Below are 21,188 nucleotides of genomic sequence, written 5' to 3'. Positions count from 1 at the left end.
TGTGCTAAAGCTCCACCTCATGCCAAGCTTAACCCCGTTTTAAACAAGAAAACAAAAGGGCTAATGCTAGTGTAGAGAGGAGCCATAGCTTGGGCTCTTCCTCATGATCAGAAAAGCTTGGAGGACATGAACCAAACCAAACCTCTGCCTGGACACTGAGGTCCAGCGCCAAGGGCCTTCTGGCGGTTCCCTCGCTGCGAGAAGCCAAGTTACAGGGAACCAGGCAGAGGGCCTTCTCGGTAGTGGCACCTGCCCTATGGAACGCCCTCCCACCAGATGTCAAAGAGAAAAATAACTACCAAACTTTTAGAAGACATCTGAAGGCAGCCCTGTTTAGGGAAGCTTTTAATGTTTAATAGGTTATTGTATTTTAGTGTTTTGTTGGAAGCCGCCCAGAGTGGCTGGGGAAACGCAGCCAGATGGGCGGGGTATAAATAATAAATTATTATAAATTATAAATTATAATTATAATTATAATTTTCTAGAAAGGAATCAGTGGAACAGTTTAAAGATAACCCTATTCAATCCTGCCTGATTGTGGTTTTTACTTGTTCTTGAACCTCTTCACTTGCAGTGCATGCAATAAGGCATACCACTAGACTCCGCTGGTCTGATGCATCGCTTTTCTGTGGAATCTAGAACCATTGGGTGTGTACAGAAACAGCTGTAAGATCCTTCAGTGTTGACGCACTGGCCATCGATGCAACTGTTGGGGTCTTGACATTCATCCGTATCTTTTAAAAATGAAAATGAAGAACATAGCAAACAAATTATCAGTGTCTTGCAATCCGGCTTAGGAAATAAAGCATTTTCATTGTGGAAAATAACTGATTCTGCAGTGCACTCTCTCTTAAATTTAACATATATCTAAATCAGGACTGGCAAGAGCCCAAAGGAAGGAACTATGAAACAGAGAACATCTTCCTTGTCTTCTTCATGCACTAATCATGCACAGACTAGAAAGCTGCTGAACACAATAGATTGTGTTGCTCTGATCTATTGGCAAGCAGGTTTCGGACAAACTCCACCCAAGTTCTTTTTGTAGACAACAGGAGGCTTCTCACCACAGTGTATCAAAAGCTGCCCAATCTTTGCAAAAATACAGAAACCGACTTGCTATTTCTGAGCTCTATCCCTGTCTACTCATTTTACAGAGAAGCAACTTTAAAGGAAATATAAATGGCTTTACATCAGGAAAGTAAAGTTCTTTGGGCCCAAGGTGATTGAGTCTCTTACTGTGGTTTCCTTTCATTACATTATTCCACACAGAATGGTTTTCTGTTTAAACTGCTAAAGTGAAGGTCGTGACTAGGAATAATTTCAGTCAAATGGCAAAAGTGAATTAGTAGGCAGTTCAGTAGACTGGAAGAACATTTATGATCATCAAGAGTGTGAATTACTATTCCATATTGCATATCAACTACTGGTGGGGTGGGTGTTTTTTTGGTGGGGGGAAGAATAATCGTGCTTTAAAAATACCTATTTCCTCAAATTGATCTTTAAAAAAAACAACCCCCAAAAAACCAAACAAACCAAAAAACATTTGCCAGAGATGAGTCCATTAATGTCCTCATGTATAAAGAACAGAGGGCTAGGCTATACATAGCTCTTGTAGAGATGTACAGATAGGTAGAATAATGTCCATGTAAAACCAGTTAGAAACTAAGGATATGCTGAGTTCCCAAAGGATTAGCAACTTGCTTCAAACTCTGCCAGTTTCTTGGCACTCTTGCCAAGATTTTAGAGCTGTGCACAAATGGCCTGCCAAAAATATCTACTCTATTTGTGGCCAGAAAAAATTTGGCTAGGGGATTGGGAGAAGGATTCCATCATTTTTTTCCAGGGGCAGGAGAAATCCCCTAAAAGCTTCTCAAGGGTGATGCTCTCCATGAGCAGTAGCAGACCTTCATTTGTTTGTCCTAAGGGTGTTTTATATATATATATATATATATATATATATATATATATATATATGTGTGTGTGTGTGTGTGTGTGTATGTATGTAAAAGCTGGAAGTGGTAGAAGCAACAATTGTGCTGGCAACATAGTCACATTTTGCATATTTCACAGTGTCCTGGACCTAGGGTCTTTCTGGGGCATTGCAGCGGTGAGATGGTGCCCCCCACCCACAAACAAAGAAATAAAACAATGAAGAATATTTGGAGAAAATTCTGCAAGTGGCCTTTTTCTTTTAAGTGAGTGAAAGAAAGAAAAATCTCAGAAATGTCCTGAGGATAAAAAAGTATTCCAAGAAATTCTGCCTCATCTCTACAAGACCTGTGTGTTTCCTAAGAACCAATGGTGGCTGGTCCATCAGGGCAAATAGGACCCTGCCCTGCCAGCTTCACCAGCCACCTCCTGCCTTCTTAGGGTAGCACTGGATGTCTCCTGCCTCCTTCTTAGTCTCGGGGTTGCTCTTGTAGAACTAAGCAGGGAGGAGGATGGGAAGAATTCATGGGCTCTGGCTCCACCAACCGTTGGCCTCTTTGCCTTCTCCCCTACCAGCTCCAGTGGGCACTAGCTACCACTGCTAAGAATGTAAGATGAGTTGTGATGGATGAGAACAGCACTCTGTTTCCCGGAGTGGCCAACAGATCCCACTTGGAAGTTTACATGCAGCACATGATGGCACCAGTTCTACCCCTGATGTCCTTTCCTAACAACTGGTACTTATGAGATATATTCTTTCTGAACGTCCAGGTGGCATATAGCAACTATGACCAGCAGCCAGTGATAGACCTCTCCTCCACAAATTTGTCCAACCCTTTAAAAAAGCCTGTGTAAGTGGCAAACACTGCATCTTCTGGCACAGTATTCCAGAACTCTGCTCCGTGTAGAGAAGGCTCAGCGAGAAACCTACCAAAGTAAGGCCACATGCCACTGCTGCATTTCTGACTGTGGATATATGATAGTCAATGGCAGGGAAACTCACTACCTGGCAGCTGCTGAGCAGCAACCTAAGGGTAGGGGAGATCTACACCATGGAAAATAGACATGCTTGGGAGGCAGGGAGTAGTTGTGAATACATACATTGAGCTTTAAATTGTGTTCTAGTTTATTAATGAATTTGCTACAGTTGTTTTTCACAGGGTAATGCCTGAAGGCACATGAAACCACCGCCTAGGTGAAGCTATGCAGGTTTGGGTCTGGTCAGTGCCTGGATGGGTGACTGCCATGGAACTACATGGGCACCACTTTTGATTCTGTGATGGAAGAAAGGTGGGATTATAAATATATTAACAAAATAAAAGGAATTTCTTTGGGAGCTGCTGAGAGGAAATGGGTTATAAGTCCCTGCTTTCTGCACTGCATGCTTGGAACTGCCTTCCAGTACACTGACATGCCACCACCTTTTTACTGCCTCCAAATCCCTCCTTAAACTTTACCTTTTCCATGAAGCCCCCCAATCAAAGCCCTCCTCAAAATTTACCTTCTCCATGAAGCCTATGACACAACCTTGCCAACAAAGGTCTGTATAATTAAAGCTATGATTTTCCCAGTAGTGATGTATGGAAGTGAGAGCTGGACCATAAAGAAGGCTGATCGCCGAAGAATTCATGCTTTTGGATTATGGTGCTGGAGGAGACTCTTGAGAGTCCCATGGACTGCAAGAAGATCAAACCTATCCATTCTTAAGAAAATTAGCCCTGAGTGCTCATTGGAAGGACAGATCCTGAAGCTGAGGCTCCAATACTTTGGCCACCTCATGAGAAGAGAAGACTCCCTGGAAAAGACCCTGATGTTGGGAAAGATGGAGGGCACAAGGAGAAGGGGACGACAGTGGACGAGATGGTTGGACAGTGTTCTCAAAGCTATCAACATGAGTCTGACCAAACTGCGGGAGGCAGCGGAAGACAGGAGTGGCTGGCGTGCTCTGGTTCATGGGGTCACGAAGAGTCGAACACGACTGAACGACAAAACAACAACAACAACAGCAACAACATGACACAACTTGCTAGTTCCTATGTCACAGTGTAATTCACTCTGCTAAACTTGCAACTGAAGCAATCACACATTGTTTTGCTCTTTGCTCCTGATTCCACTTCCCTCCTTTTCTTCTGTATCAAATTTTAGCTTGTATGCTTTTTGGGGCAGACACCATAAAGTGCCACAAACACTAGTGGCACTATAGGAAAATAAAGAAACAAACAATTGGAGAGAGGAGAAACATCTAAATGAGAAACATCAATGTGAACTGGATTGCACCCAGATATGAAGCCAGAGCAATTTCTGCAACCACAACTGCATTCCTTCCAGCCACTGCAATCAAGCAAATTGCTCCTAGTCATATACAGCCCAATACACAAAGTACTCAGGCACTGTTTCGAAGGATTACATGGAGAAAATAATCAGCCAGCTTTCATGTGTAAATAATTTGTAAGAGCAAGCAAGAATTAAAATCTCATTCCCCAGTGCTGGTTGGCAAATGTAGAGAGTAAGGGGACATGGTAACAGTTTCTATACTTACCAAAGCACTGAAGTTTTACAGGATCATAGTATGTGCCTTGTTTGCAGTAACACTCATAGCCTGGCTGTGTGTTTAAACAGAAGCCGTTCTTACATATTTCTTGCCCAAAGAGCTGACATTCATCAGCATCTGTGGAAAAAGGATAAAGGCATGAATAGTTGGAAGTCCTACATGGCCATTTCAGTTGAATATGAATTTTTAGTCTATCTTGCCAGGATACGCACACACAGAGGAACAAAAAGAATGGAGAAAACTTTGATTCTACCATTTATCAGCCAAAATATTTAACTAGAGGCGTACCAGGGAGTAAAGTACTTTTAATGAAGCTACTGCTGGGATAAACTGCATTTACTTCAAGAAAAAGAAACTACCTAGAAGGCATAATCCCTCTTTGAACTATTACTAACTAGTCACGGTAAGCTGCATTGTTAAAAAGAAAATCATGAGGTACAATAGATCATTCCAGAGGAAGATTTGGAACAGGACCTGAACTCTTGCCCAATTCAAGAGAAAGTTTACAGACAATCTGGGTGTGGCATTGCACAATCCTGCCCCTGGAATCTATGTGCACAGACCCTATTTTAACATTACATCCTATGCTTGAATGCCAGGCAGACTTAGTGGAGCAGGCATGCCTGGAAGGGGCAGTCAAGGGAAAAGGGCTCAAAATCAGGCACCCTCACCAATGAGCAGACTGTGTATTTTAAGCCCATTGAGAGGGTACACAGGAAATACATTTAACAGCTAACTTATGAGTATAAACTGTTAAATCATAAGCAGCTCCAATTCAGATGGTTCTACAGAAGGGGTAGCTTTGGTGCTTACTCAAGCATGTGATATATATATATATATATATATATATATATATATATAATAGCTTTGGTAAACATGGCTTGAATTTCAGAACAGTGCTGAAGCCTGTATGGAACTACACAATATTTTGATATATTGTGAATTGCCTTCAGATTTCAAGTTTTAACAACAACAATAACTGTGCCTTCACTTTATCATGCAATAACCATTTCCTGATCTTTTGTGTATTTTCAGATTTACAGTTGCAGCTATAGGTGCACCCAGTTGTATAAGTTTGTGCCAAATATTGAGAGAATGTTTAGCATCAGTGATACAACAGATCCCCCCCCCCCGGTTAGTGCTCATGGCTTGGGCTAATGTAAAACTGCGGCTGCCATCAGCATACGTACATCTTTTCATACAACACAGGCACATTGCTATTTATTTAGCAAGTATACACTAATCACACTTAACTAGTCTGAGCGTGCTCTGCTTATCTGTAACACTGAGACTGCACACACAATCTTATTTCCATGTGTGATCACAGAGTTGTGACCCATGAGCTGCTTTTCAAGAGCATTGTTGCCAATGTGACTTCTCTGAAGTTAGTGCTCTAAGGAGGGCTGCCTTCGTCAAGTACTTCACCATACCTTCACCCTCAGTAACTACTTTCATGCTCTCTGCTTATGTTGGCTAAGGGAACACCCTGATTTTGTGCCCCTTTTTCTTGCTCCTGTGTTGTGTCTGATTTAAAATCCTGCTGAGAATTAACGATTTGTTTTTGGCGCCTGCTCTGGAGATTCCAGCGATGGTGGCTTCCTCCACACAGGCATAACTATAAATTTTGCTGCACAGAGTTCTGAAGGTACTTATCACTCTGGTATCTGGGGGCTTTTTGACATAACTTAAACTGACAGACAGACATTTCCACAAACTTAAGAGAAAATTGCTCTGCAGCTGAAATGCCCTGCACAAAAGAAAGCTCATACTTAGCAGACAGCATGCAAAATGAATATTAGTGGTTTAAATCACATTTTATAGAAAAATATACTTTTGGCACATAAAACTTTAGTTTTATGAATTATTTCATATCCTTTTTTTTGCTGGATTTGGAATTTATTTCTTTTCCTAGCCTTGTTTCTTTCCCCATGTATTTATTGCACTATTTCCTCAAAATCAGGCTAGGGTCACTCAAGGCAAATACAAACTGGGTCAAATCACTCAGGTGTGAGCCCATTGCTCTGAATGGAATTGTTCTCCATTTATATCATGGCAACAATAGATGTTATGCCAAGAAAGGAATGTTTTGTATCTGCTGAACAGCTCTAAAAGGTAAAAATCCTAAAATACTGACTGCTCCAGAAAGGATGAATTGGCTATACAAATATTTTTGCAGCCACTCTTCCAGAAATGGAGCAGCTTTTAAAGAAAAGAAATTATATGAAAACTTGAGACCCATACTACCAAAATAAGGACTTTAGAAAAGAACATATAGCTGAAGGATAGCACATCCAGGCTAGTTGGAAGTTGAATGATGTAGCTGAAAGGGGAAATGGAGAATTCTAAAGAGAACCAAAGATACTCATGCTAATAAAGAAATGCAGGTGAAAACAAAAAGGAAAACGGGAATGGAATTTCTGGATGACCTGATTAAACAGTCCAAATGGTTCCAGCTGGAGCAGTGGAAGGTTGGCCTGTTCATATCATCAGAATTTAAAATAAAATTTCAGCAGCACCAAACCAGCACCACATCACATGCTATCACAAACCTTTTAGTCTTATTATATGGGAGTTGCATGCAGATACTTCTGACTAGACATGAATAGGTTGCTGCTATAAGTGTAATCACCTATTCCATGGAACAAGGAGTTCAGTTTCTTTGAATTCTATGAGACTTACTCCAGGTAAGTGTGTACTGGACTACAGACTTAGACTGCAATCCTAAAAAACACTTATCTAGAAGTAGGTCTCATTGAACTTAAAGGGACTTACCTCCAAGGAGTCTTGCACAGGATTGTGCTGTTACAGCTTAGGACAGGCTTCCTCAAACTCGGTCCTCCAGATGCTTTTTTGGCCTACAACTCCCATGATCCCTAGCTAGCAGGACCAGTGGTCAGGGATGATGGGAACTGTAGTCTCAAAACATCTGGAGGGCCAAGTTTGAGGAAGCCTGGTTTAGGATGAGGTTGCCAGAATATTTGTTAACCTACAAGTCATCTATAGCAAGGTCCAACGCCCACTGACTTTCATAGGAACTGTAGCCTAACACCTAGCTTTCAGCTGCTGTTTGTACATCATTTGCATCTTTGCAAGCCCACTCCTAAATCTCATTAAAGTCAGAGGTCAAGCCCCCCCCCTCAGCATATGCTCTTTGCAAAGTATTTTTGATAAGTTATTTAAGGTTCAGATGAGGAAGCTGCCTTATACCAAGCCAGAACAACTGAACCATCTGGCTCAGTATCATCTACAGTAGCTCTCTAGGTTTTCAGACAGGGGTCTCTCCCATCTCTTCCTGGATATGCTGGAGATTGAACCCTGGATCTTTTGAATGCAAAGCATGTGCTCTACCTACTGAGGGCACAGCCCTTCCCATTCAGGAAGAAGGAAACAGGAAGGCTTCAATTGTCCACCAGCAGCCCAGTCTGACTGGCTACACCGTATTTCAACAACCATGATGGCACTGGGTTCCCTGTCTGATCCCTAGCCAGCTGGTACCACACAGTGAAGAAACCTTTTCAAATACAAAATGAATTTGCAGCAGTGAAAGGAAGCAATGGTCATAAATAGAAGTGACAAAGTGCAATGTAGAAATTGACTGCAGGTGTTTCCACCTATCCCCACCCAAAGGAGCAATTTTTCGTAAAATCAAACAAACAAACCTCATAAACATTTGGCAGACCGCTACACCAAAACAGACTTTAAATGAGCGCTGGTATCTTTTAGGAATGCTGAAACACTAATATATAATTTAAATCTGTATAACTGGAGCTGACCTTTGTAGTCCTGTGTAACAGCTCCATAAGATGAATCTTCAGAGGGTATGTATCCTTTCCCTTCAGGGCACAGTTCAGTAAACTCAGCTAGCAGGAAGATAAACCAAGAATCCAATTAGAAATGTATTCAGGCATCACAGTGTGAAACACAACAGATGCAATATCTTAAAACAGCACTCTCATGTTCTAATGCATGATTTCTCATTTTATAAGTTCTCCTTTCTCATATTAGACATTTGGGGGGGGGGGGGAATGGACGATGATATTCAGCTATGGCCATGGCTCATAAGACTGGTAAATGTTCCAGAGCAACTATGAAAAGATTCTTTTTAAAAGATGCATGCAGAATTTTTGTGATTCTGTTGGCTAAAAACTGGTGCCCCAAATAAACAGAGGCATCATATAAATATAATGATAAAGCATGGAACTTAAAGCATATCTTGAGTAGAAATCCTGATTATTGATGTCCAGATAAGTGATCACTGAAGCAAAGAAATCTAATAGGAAACTTTAACTCCCTGTGTAATACAGTAAACCTCCAATTGATGAGCATCTAATTTGTGCACATTCAGCTTAACATGCATGGCAAAAAGGGGGGAGGGTCAGAAACAGGGTGGAGTGCTGGGAAAAATGACTTTGGCAATCCCACCCACCATTGAATTCAATGTGTTCTGACTATACACAATTTTGGCTTTAGGTGCGATCCTTGGAATGTAACCCCTGCATAAATTGCGGGCTTACTGTACAAAGGAACTGAATGAATCCACTGTAGACATATTCTTTGATGCCAAATGAAATAGGAAAGCAGAACACACTCCTTTATAACTAATAGCTCAACTCTATGCTTACTTATTCAAAAGTGCCAAAGAATCCAATGAGGATTAAGTCCAACATGGCTTGCATAAAGGATTACAATCTAAGATTGCAGTTCTCCCATTTACTTCGGAGAAAGCCCCACTAAAAACAGTGGGATTTACTTCTGAATAAACATGCATAGGATTGCATAGTCAAACATGCAAAAGCTACTGATCTACATTATGGTGTTATGAATAGCAACTACCAGTGAATGGGAAATGATCACTTACGACTTCCAAGCACAGCACATGGGAATATTTCACAGTTATCACCCCAGCCGGCACCCAAAGTACAGCAGCATTCTTGTTTCGTAACATTGGATGTTAGTACATTATCGCAAAAATTTGCATCATTTAGATTGTAGTAGCATTCCTTCTTTTCATCTGCCATTTCTTTTGTATCTACTGGTAAATCTAAACACAAAAGGTGAAAGATACAATGTCATACAGCAAAAGCAAATTCAGAAATAAATTATATAGTCTTGCCGCCTATCGTGTAATATTTGGTAGTTTCCATGGGCTCTCCAGGCTGTAGGATTGTACTCTTTCACCCCAGTCCCTCCCATTTCTTTGTGTGAATTTCCTCTCTGATTTTTTTCCTGTGAGCCTTATTTGTGTCTACATCTGCATTTACATTAGTCACACTCAGCAGATGCTAATCAGGTTCCCTATTAATCAGGATATGCAAAATGACTTCATTGCCTGATTTCAAAACGTGATGAAGAGGAAACCGTGGTTAGAGAGAACTGTGGCTAATTTGGGTGCTGTGATTATACAGACAGAGAAATATCACAGTTATGCCCTTAAACTTCTCTAATTAATGTCCATGGGATTTGATGCAAGAATATTCAGGTCCCCAGTCCTTATAATACATTGCTGACATACAATCCTTAAGAAGAAAAGATACAACAGATAAGATTATACCATTTTGCCATTAGACCATTAAACACAATTGAACCCACATATTGGAAGCTTACTGACCCAATTTTTCCTAGAAGCTTGTACACACACCTTACTTCTTCATATTGCTTATTTGCTTTTTAGTGAGAATCGTTAAGCGTGTTAATCTGAATAACGCAGAGCAAAAGTTCCTCACAGTTGTAAATTATAAGATACCCACATGAAGGACTTAAGCCATGTCCAGATTGAGGAGAGGTGCAATTAGAAATTTATTGCCTTAAATTGTAATCTGCCTTATTGTGCTCAAAATATTCTACAGTTATGATGAATAAAATAGTTGTTTAAGCAGGATATATATATTAACATGAAATGCAGTTGTTACCAAACACTTAACATTTTTCTTTTCTCTCTTCAGAAGAATGCGTGTTTGCGTCAGAGGACACAAACAAACTGTCATACAGAGCTATTCAAATTTAGCACACCAACACACTGATTTCTCTTTGATATTTTGCCAAGGTCAATGTGTGCTATGGGGAAACACCCAGCTGAGTGCTATTTTATCTTTGTTAGTCTAGTCTGTGGTCTCTCCTCATCAGATAATTACAGTTTTCGATAATGTGCTGAATTTCATGAAGTACAGTGGTTTTGTGGTATTCCTCAGCCCAATAAGAACCAAACGAAGACTATCATGTGTCACAGAAATCTAGCTGAAGTAAATTGGTTCTCCCAAGGTGAGAGGAGGCTCAGTACCTTAGTCACCATAGTACACATTTTCATTGGACGTAGGCCATATGTTGAGGTGAACTAGAGCCAGAATCTTGAAGAGCAAAAAACTATCCAAACCATTCCTTCCCACTCTTTAAACCACAACAGTTTCCAAGGAAAGGAGAGCCAAAAACCAGCCCAAGAGGAATGAGAAACAAACTCCTTGTTGCAAAATCAACAGGGTCTAGGGGCACCTAACAAATTTATTGGGATACGACCTTCCGTGGGCCAGATCCCACTTATTTAATCAGATAAAATATATATAAAAAATTGTCCAGTAGCACCTTAGAGACCAACTAAGTTTGTTCTTGGTATAAGCTTTCGTGTGCATATTGGTATAAGTTTTCTGAAGAAGTGTGCATGCACACGAAAGCTTATACCAAGAACAAACTTAGTTGGTCTCTAAGGTGCTACTGGACATTTTTTTTATTTTTTCTGACTATGTCAGACCAACACGGCTACCTACCTGAATCTTTAATCAGATGAATTAAATAGTTCATTTAAATGGGTGAATATATGTACTCTGAGCAGAGAGATGATTATTTCTTTTTGATTTATTAACAAAAAGTGCAAAAATAACAAAGGGGGGACCCCCAAACATAGCTCAAAGTATTACATATTGTATGAGATAGCTGTACTGTGTAGAGTACAAATTAATACAGAATCTAATCAGTGTGGGTGTGACTCTGTTGGTCTAGCAAGGTTACTCCTCTGGAATTTGAAACTCTTTGTGACTATTTAATCCTATTTTATACTTGATATTTCAGTTCTTCCTCCCATTATGTGCCCAGAACTTTTTTTAAAAATAAAGCTGTTTACACAGCTGTGACTGAGAGTTAGGCAGGCAAGCGTTGTGAATGTTTGGAAATTGAATGAGACACAAAAACTTTTCTTTAAAAACACACCCAGAAATGTACAAAGACTCATCTTGGTCTGCACATGATTCTTTTCCTATGTTATTAACCACTTAATATATACGTTTGAAAGTAGATTGCTTCAGGAAAGTACATTTGGAAGATACACCTGCAAGTCTCCTTTTGAACAGGTGGATACTATGGAATGTATGTTGCTTTACTTCAGAATGTGAAAGCAGATTATTCTTAGAGTTGGGAGAAGGTTCATAAATCGCAAACCTTAGAACAGGCTTCCTCAACCTCGGCCCTTCAGATGTTTTGAGACTACAATTCCCATCATCCCTGACCACTGGTCCTGCTAGCTAGGGATCATGGGAGTTATAGGCCAAAAAAACATCTGGAGGGCTGAGTTTGAGGAAGCCTGCCTTAGAATATCAGTGCCTGATAGTGAGAAGCAGAAGAACACTTAATAGAGGGCAAAGGATGGTCAAAGTGCAAAGAAACACCTTCCTAAGGCATGCTGAGACCTTCAAATCCTGCAGCCGAAGGGCTTTGGTGTGAATTTCACTGTCATTGCTGCTGAAGAATTTAGACTTCTCTGAGAACTTTCGGAAGTTTTCTATTTTTTAAACTGAGAAGTGTGTGTTCTCTGTTGGCTCTAAGTGACAGATCCTAGGAGCTGAGTGATACAGATTCCGTCCAGTAAACAACGAACATATTGAAAAGCTGGTGACTAGACTCTACAAAACAGTCTGTCTGAGGAGCCTGGACTCCCTTTTTCATTGAGGGATTGTGCTGTTTTACTGATAAATCTCTTGATCTGCTCAAGGGCAGGTGGGAGATCCAGTATAGCAGGCAAGTTATAACTTCATTATTCTAAGGCCAACATTGATCAGACTGGCTGTGCAGTTGGCTTGGCCTCCACACTGGAAGTGCAAGACTCAGAAAAGTCTCATATGTTGGGTTTGTAATTTGGGGTCTAAATCAACAGGACTATCCTCTTCTCACCTGCTTTTGTTGAAATGAGTCTAGGGTCTTTCTTAAAAACTATCATTTTAATGAAGCAGTTTGACCTTGTTGTTTATCTGCTGAGGGTAACATCATCAAAACAGATACACCAGAAATCACTACCAGGCAGGTTGCCCAAGCACAGCCTTCCCCCACCTTTAGCCATACATAATCCATTAGGAATAACCTTGAAAAGCACTTCAGTTATTTTTGCTTCCAGCTGATAAAATAAAGTTTAAATTACAACTTCAACAAACAGTTAATTACTTTCAAATTAAGTCTTAATGAATGCTTTCTTATTCTGGGCTGCAGGAAAAAGAATGTGCTGCTGATTAAACACGTTACTGATTAATTAATTTTTAACACTAGATTTCCTATTAGTCACATATCTGCCCTCAAAAATGGGAGTCAAATGGTCAGACTGTGACAAGATCCTTTTAGAATGCAGTAATCTGATAATTTCCTGCCAAGTAAAGCAGAAACAGAAGAAAATCCCTTGGTGTAGAGTAAAGACAAGTGTGAACACGTGGCATTCTATAAATGCCTTAAATATATTTTAAATGTGCTGAATTAAAATTATGCTTCAAATGGACACCAGATCTCACTTGGAATAAGTGACATCTTCTCACTTAGCAGGAAAATTGTAGCATGTAGGATGTATATTTGTATACATCCAACCTTCCTCTCACATTGACATTAAATGAAACAAGTGTAACCTATGTAAAATTAATACTTTCATCAGGAACTTGCTTTGCACAAAGGATGCTGCTGCAAAGATGTTATAAGAAATGGAGAAAAAGATGAAGTGGCCATGGCAGTTCAAGACGGTCTCCTGGCTTTGGCATGGCTGGGGGAGGACCTCACTTCCTCCTTCACTGCCTGCGCTGGCTGCTGGGGCTCAGCCAATCACAGATGAGCTAGGGGGTGCAGCTTGGTAGTGGATCTGAGGGGAATTTTCTTCCCTTTGGTCCGCTCCCTGGCTATAAAAGCCAGTCACGCATCAGCCTCAGCTGTCATTGGATTCCCTATCTCCCTACTCTTAATATTTTAGGTCTGCCTGAGGGTAAGTGACCCTGCGAAAGACATTGCTATGGAAGTTTTTGGTCACCATATTTGGGGCCTGGGAGCAATTTGCCTTCAGACAAATTGGGCCTGTCTGGGGTTTCTGCCTACCTCATAGCAAGTGCCACAACTTGACATCGGACAAGACATTGGGTTGCATTATTAGTCTAGGTGGACGGGGGGGGGGGGGTAGGGCCCTTCCCAGCCCAAGGAATCAGGGTTTCCTCTTAATCCCTCCCCTGGAAATCTCAGGGGGTTGCCCCAATTTGACATAGGGCAATCCTTAACCTTAACCCTGCCAAATACTCAACCAGCAGGCACGTTGGTTGATTCAGGATACACACCCAATGTCTGCACAAAAACTTGCTAACATCTGTAATCAATAAAGTTGGGATTTGTTTAAATCCCATGTGATTGTTCTGTGTTTATTGCAACTTTATCATCCCTTGGCCACACGATCCACAGCTTCACTGCACCTGGACCTGCAAATGGAAGCTGTAGAGGCTGAGTGAAAGGGGAGGTGGCTGTGTTGAGGGATGAAAAGATAGGAAAGCCATGATGATACATGACATTAAAACTTCATGCCCAATTCCTAGGTCCCAGTCTACACAAACTGCAGATCAAGTGATAAAATGTTTCTAGAGTGTACCACTTCAGATTGCAGGAGGAAATTACACCATTCAATGATTCCTCCATCTCACAGAGAGTTAAGGATGCAACTGATTAAATTGCAGAAATTACATAGAATTTGTATATTTGTATCTGACGTTTGTTTCACCCAGAAATCAGCTCCATTTGTATACTTTTGTGTTGTTGTCATTGTTTTAGTTAAAAATAACCCTGGTATGTTCTGATCTGGGAGGGTGTGCTAACGTGAACCTTGTTGCAGGGTGCAGCAAGTTTGCTCTTAGAAGTTGCTCCAATGTAACAAAAGTCTTTTCACTTGGCAATTCTCTTAAACAAGTTTAGGACGCTTCAGATCTTCCTAATTTCTGGGTTAGCAGAGTCTGTAACCTGAAGCGTATATAACCTGAAGCATATGTAACCCGAGGTACCACTGTTCAGAGTTAGCCATGCCTATTGATTGCAATGAGGTTCACCTCTGTCTTGGATTTAGACCACTTATTTAAATTTAAAAACCCCAAAACCTAAACACACATTGGATAACATGACATAATCATACGATGATTTCACCCACCAGTTAGAGATTCAACTCCTTCCCATGTTTGTCAGACTGTGTATTTATATGGTCCAATTCAGTGCCAATTGGGACATTACCTGGCGAGGAACGGAAGCGACACTGTCCGGTCATTGGGTCATACTCCTGGTTTTCATCGGAACACAGACATAGGAAGGAGCCTTCCACATTTTCACAGAGGGCTTCCCCGCATACTCCACTCAGCATTTCACATTCATTCACATCTGTAAAATTAAACATTCAAACATTATCTTTCATTAAAAAGGTGTGAGTGAGTGAGTGTGCTACTATTCTAGTAGTTTGTGTGCTTGTTTTGTCATCTGAAAAATGAGACTATTTATGTATTTAAAACATTTGCATTCCAGCTTTCTGTTTGGCCAAGCCTCCCAGGGTGGCTCCCCACAAAAGAACACAATATCAAACATGCAACCAAGCAATCCATATATATATATCTAATGATGTAGCAGGAAAAGTATAACAGACTAGAGCAATAAAAACACTAAAATCAACACAATTCCTTGGAGGGGGGGAAACAATGAACATTATAGCCTGGACAAATAAAAATGGCTTTCCCCCAAAGGCATAGAATTTAGCACCAGGTGGAAACAAAACTACAAATTACACTAGGCACGTAGTTTGGCCTTCAGGGTTTTTAATTTTAATTTTACTGCAACTATAAACTGTGGGGAGAAGGAACAAATTCCTGACAAAAATGGCAATAAACAGCAGCTTATCTCCTGATACAAATAGTAGCTTGGATGCAGGGACAGCAATTTTTGTCAGGACTCCATTGTGCTTCCCCCTACTACATTCTCAGTCTTTATTGGACTGCCCTGCAGCTGCTATTTACAGATAAAAATTAAACATTAAGTGCTATGGAGACCACTGTCTTCACCCCCATCCTACAGCCCGGACACTGAGGTCCAGCTCTGAGGGACTTCTGGTGGTTCCCCCACTACGAGAAGTGAAGTTACAGGGAATCCCACATTTTCTTAAGATAACCTGTGATTGCTAAACTAATTTAAGTTTCCAGTGTAGCATAAGCTTTACGTTCACATCAACATGTCTCCATTGCAATTCTTGTTAGGAAGGCCATGTTCCGAATCCCTGTGCAACTTGCTTCAAAGCACTTCACACAAGCTTCATATAATGCCCATAGGCTTGCTCCTCATCATAACCGGGCAGCCCATTCTATTTCGAGAGCGGTGCTTTTTGAGTATTTTAAATTAACCAACAGCTAATCCCTTTTTACGTACTGCAGGAGAAAAAGAATGAAGATATCCGAAAAGATAGCTCCATATTTGACTGAAATAGATGGCTATGTATATAGCAGGAGCCTATAAGGAAAATAAAGCCCGACAGCTGTAGGAGTAATGTGCAACAATAGAAGCATTTGCCACATGCTGGAAATATCGTAGCTTCAGTTGTCTATGCTCTGGTAACCTCTAGGTTAGATAACTGTAATGCATTATATTTGTGGCTGCATTTGAAGGTGGTTCAGAAAGTGCAACTAGTTAGAACTCAGCAGCCAGATTGCTGACTGGGACCAGGCAGACATAGAATGGAATTCAACTTCATGCTAATACAATAATTCTGCCAGCACAAGTATTACTGCTTGCCAGATAGGGCGATTTCCCCTCATGTGCTGTTGCTGGGGTTCTCACAACACTTCAGAGCAGATTTGGGGGTGTCATGGGAAAAACCCATTGTGCTAGTGAGAGTCTGTATGTTGGCTCCCACTAGCACACTGAGTTAGTTGAAACCAGCCCTGAGTGTATAATACTGCTTCTGGCACAACTGCAGGAGTTGCAACTGGTTCCCAGGACAAATTCAAAATGCTAATTTTGACCTATAAAGGTCTTATTCCACTCAAGAACTCAATATATCAAGGACTGCTTTCTCCCATATGAACTTATCCAGACTCTACAATTGTTATCTGAGGCCCTTCTCTGTCTGTCCCCTCCGAGAGAGGTGTTGACGGTGGCAATGAGAAAATGGGCCTTTACAGTGGTAGCCCCCAGATTGTGGAATGATTTCCTCAAGGAGGCTTGCCTGGCATTGACGTTCTCAGCTATTCAGTGCCAGTCAAATACATTTTTGTTATCCCTGGCTTTTGGGTCTAAGATGGGTGGGTTTTTTATGAGACTCCCATCAAATCCAGTACCTCCTCATATTATATTATTTTTTTACTTCATCTTTGAATTTGAGCTTGTTTACTGTGTGAAAAATATACACAGAAGGTAATTCATTCTGCTGATATATAAAAGGAAAAATGAAGAAAAGCTGTGACAGATTATACAGCTCACTAGAATTACTCACTTCAAAGTGTGGTTAACATTCCTACCATTGACTCAAAAGGTTGAGCTTCAGGAATGCACCTCTGTTCAGTCAGCAAATTATATGAGAATACCCAAAACACTATCTTGGTAAGGGATCATTTCAGCAGGACATACAGTGAATCTCTGTTCCAATACCTTTCTGCTAGAAAAGCATTACACTAATGTATTCTGCCGCCCAAGCTGCACATTTCCCTTTCATTGTTGGGCCATGGTATCATCTTCCACTGTTTTCTTGTGACTGTTGCAAATAAAATCATAAACTTGGTGCATCATACAAGAATGCTTGCTTGTGTGGTGCACATATATGGTCTGGAATTTTTCACTTCACCCTCACTTATTCCAGACCTTCCTGCAGTTCCTTATGCTTCTGTGCTCAGTAAGGTCATGTGCTAAACAAATCTAATAATGAACTGGGTAGGATATTGTAGCTATATTTGGCTTAAAGATTATACTGAGGAAGCAGATTTTCTTTTAAACCCTGAGAAATTTCCTGCTGGCTTACCTGAAAATTCTTAGGTAACTGTGTGTATCTATTTATGCATGTGCTTCTCCACATGTATCTAATTTCCTGCAATAAAGGTTTGTGCCCATGGGATGATATAACATTATTCCTACAGGGTCTATATTCAAGTTAGAATAGAGCACAGTCTGGATTTTCAGATAGTTGCAATGCATGACATTGTTTATGAGATAACCTGTGAACAGATGAGCTATGGAATATTTTATGTGTGTTTTTTTGTGGAAATCATATACTAGGGCCATATTCAGGAGGCAAAAATATTGCTTCTAGTGGGTTGGGCACACAATGAGGGCCTTTTCAAATTCTGCCACAAGCAGTGATGTTAACTATCAAGACAAGAAGCACAACAGGATGTTCTTGAAATATGAGTTGCATGCTGTGTTTTGGATTCAGACACGCACCAGACTGAACTATTCAACTTATACTTTTTCAGCACCTTCAAGGGCCTTTGGCAAAAAGGGAAGAAGGTGAAATCCAAACATTTTCAGAGGGCTTATCATTATGACAGGCCGGGATATATAAACACTTAAATAAAATAAAAATCTAGTCACCACTTAATAACATACCAGGAAATGTATCACTTATTAGCAAAATTAACCAGAATTGACAAGTTCATCACAATACCAAAGGTTTTTTATGATGCGAAATATGTTTTGTGGGGACTACAGAAACTCTGAAATCTGTTCAACTACTTTGCCAAAGGAGGTGGCTGTACCACATGACAGTCTATATTTCCTGTAGGCTTTGCAAAATTCTGGCCATTTAACTAAGAGTCTAAACAGATGTTACATTGAGATTTGTGAACAGCTTGATGTTTTCAGAAACAGAAGGTTCTAAGAAGGTGAAATAATTGGCTTGCCTTTGGTTCCAGTTCAGATTTAGCACCATTTCCTATTCCAATTTGAATGGGTAGGCATGTAATATAAATAATAAGGAAAGCATTCACTAGGCTTCCCCTAAAAACTCATTGTTCAAGGAAATCTCACAACTCACCCACACACTCTTGTCCATCCTGTAGATACTGATAACCCTGATAACAAAGGCAGCGGAAGGACCCGGGTGAATTGTCGCAGAACCCATGACTTCCACACACAGTGCTGTTGGCGCATTCATCCACATCTGAAAATAAGATACATTAATATCAGGTGGGAAAATTTCTAAGGCCAACTTTCAAACGCTGGCATGTGGAGCTAAACAGACTAATTACAGATTTTGAACGACATATAGCTGGGGAAAAACATTTAGGTGCTGTTTTTCTTACATGTTCAGAGATTAAGAGAGACTGACTACATGATGCTAACAAAAAGCAAATAAACAGTTTTCACAAAAAACAAAAGAATAATGTACATGGACAAAAGCATGCCATACATTTACACCATTGTGGGTATAGTTAGACCCGCAACTTACGCACATTTTTCACTTGTGCGCATTCAGCTTTACGTGCTTGGCAAAAAAATGAAAAGGGGTGGAAAGGGGACTGGTGTCCAGAGGTAAAAAAAGCTTTGGTAATTCCACCCACCTTTACACCCAATGTGTTTTGACTATATGCAATTTTGGCTTTGTGCACTATCCCCCGAACACAAACCCCACATAAGTTGTGACTGCTGTACTTAAGCAACACAAGACCATCACATTTAATTAATAAATATCATGAGGAACATCTTACAATGCAGATTTTTATCCATCTCATGGAATCAGATGGATCTGCAAGATCTTCTCAGATGATAACAGGGCCATTACTGGCATTCTCTTATTTGAAAAAGGTTGAAAAGGTTTCTGTATGCACTGAGGTACAGCTCTTACAAAAGCATGTTCCATATCCTCTGATGATATGCGTATGAACACCATTATACTGTTAGAATATATTTCACACTGAAAGTTTAAAAAGTGAGATGAATAGTTGAGTAAAGTATGATTCAGAGAGCCAGTTACTTATTTCCACACTCACACACATTTCTTTGGAAGTCAGTGTGTATTTTTGCTGCAATATTTTATCCACATTTGTTTAACAGGTCAAGATGTCATGACAAATACTATTGGAAAAATGAGAAGTTCCTCAGTTAATAATTTATATTGCCTGTCTAATGCTACTGAGCAAAAAAAAGTTCACAATTACGTATTCTTATATCTATGGGAAACAAAAAACAGGAAACAAAAATAACATAGAGCACCACAGAAAAATGTACTCACAACAAAATAACACGTTCCTCAGTTTCAATGGAATGTAGGGGCAAATGAAATATTAAATTGTTCTGCATAAGATCCATTTTAGCAATGAGATTTAGCCAATGCATAAGCTTGAGAAAGAATATTGTAACATTCTTCCATGAAGTGCTTAAGGCAAGATTAGACTTATGCACATAAAAATGAATCCTTCTTCACACTATCGTATGTTCTAGATGAAGGCACAGGAATTTCCATGCATTGTCTAATACAGGAAATTAAAAGGTCATAATGAATCTATGCCTCTATTGTTAGAATAGGAACCATACTTTTTGCCTTGTTCTTAAAGTCTGTCTTTGTTTATTCTTTCCCATAGATCTCTTAACTTTAATACTGTTGACAAGGAGGTGGCGCTGACATGGCTACGGACAGTGAAAGGAAGACAGAATTGCACTAGAATGACCTCATTCTTCTCCTTCTGAGAAAACTCAAAGAATTACATTGTGCAGATGTTCATCAATCCAAATTATTGTCCTGACTGGGATTCTGAAAGAGTCACTTCTGTCAACACTGTAGATAAAGGAATTCTGTAAGGACCCTTGTGGAGAAAGTGAAAAATATTTCTGGGTTTGAAAACTGGGATGGGTTACTTTACTTAAGTCCAGCTCTCATTTTTTTTTTAAAAATTGAAGTGTATATACCTTTATGTATTTAAAATGAATTGCAGGTGTAAAGATCCTAAAATTTCTGTTTTATTATTTAAAGCTAAAACATTTTTTACCTTTGTGTCACACATGTATAAATGTGATTATAAGCACATTGGATACTTTGCTTACTATTGTTTGATTCTCAAACAAGAATATTTTACACGCAAAAAATAGTGTGGGTCATTTAGGAATGGTCAGATATCCTGCATATATAAGTGGGGCTTAAGCCAAAAAAGATCATGAACTATTTTTTACTCCCCTTCTGCCCTCTCACTCACAGCTACATTCCAGATAGTCCTTTTTTTAAAGCCATAACCCATATAAGCATAATGCAGATTTACTTGTATCGAGTTATATGGCACTGGGCAAATGCATAAAATGTAGGAACATTACTTCAGTCAATACCAAAAGCTGCCCAACTTCTCACATGGAAAGTCAGCATGGAAGAACCTATTGCCACCAGATAAAATAGCAGAAATTTAAAGGTCTGAATTGTATATTAAAAACCCATGACAAATAATGAAACAGTCAATATTGCTGAGGCTTAGTTCTGGTCTGGACATCA

The 21,188-nt window shown here is 40.0% G+C and overlaps 1 protein-coding gene across 12 annotated transcripts in view; it reads right to left on the bottom strand.

Moving 5' to 3' along the window:
- Positions 1–21,188, bottom strand: part of LTBP1 (latent transforming growth factor beta binding protein 1) — a 189,412-nt gene that overhangs the window by 20,153 nt on the left and 148,071 nt on the right. For all 12 annotated transcript variants that reach the window (XM_080997605.1, XM_080997609.1, XM_080997610.1 and 9 more), the window contains 6 exons: positions 18,747–18,872; positions 14,975–15,118; positions 9,339–9,521; positions 8,254–8,340; positions 4,469–4,597; positions 594–734 (listed from right to left, as the gene is read on the bottom strand). In XM_080997605.1, the coding sequence (XP_080853731.1) occupies positions 594–734; positions 4,469–4,597; positions 8,254–8,340; positions 9,339–9,521; positions 14,975–15,118; positions 18,747–18,872 (810 nt within the window). The remainder of the gene's footprint in view (positions 1–593; positions 735–4,468; positions 4,598–8,253; positions 8,341–9,338; positions 9,522–14,974; positions 15,119–18,746; positions 18,873–21,188) is intronic.

The sequence above is a fragment of the Podarcis pityusensis genome, assembly GCF_964106645.2.
Source record: "Podarcis pityusensis genome assembly, chromosome: 3".
NCBI lineage: Eukaryota > Metazoa > Chordata > Lepidosauria > Squamata > Lacertidae > Podarcis > Podarcis pityusensis.
The sequence above is the reverse complement of the archived record's forward strand: the minus strand, read 5'-3'. Positions and strand labels throughout refer to the sequence as shown.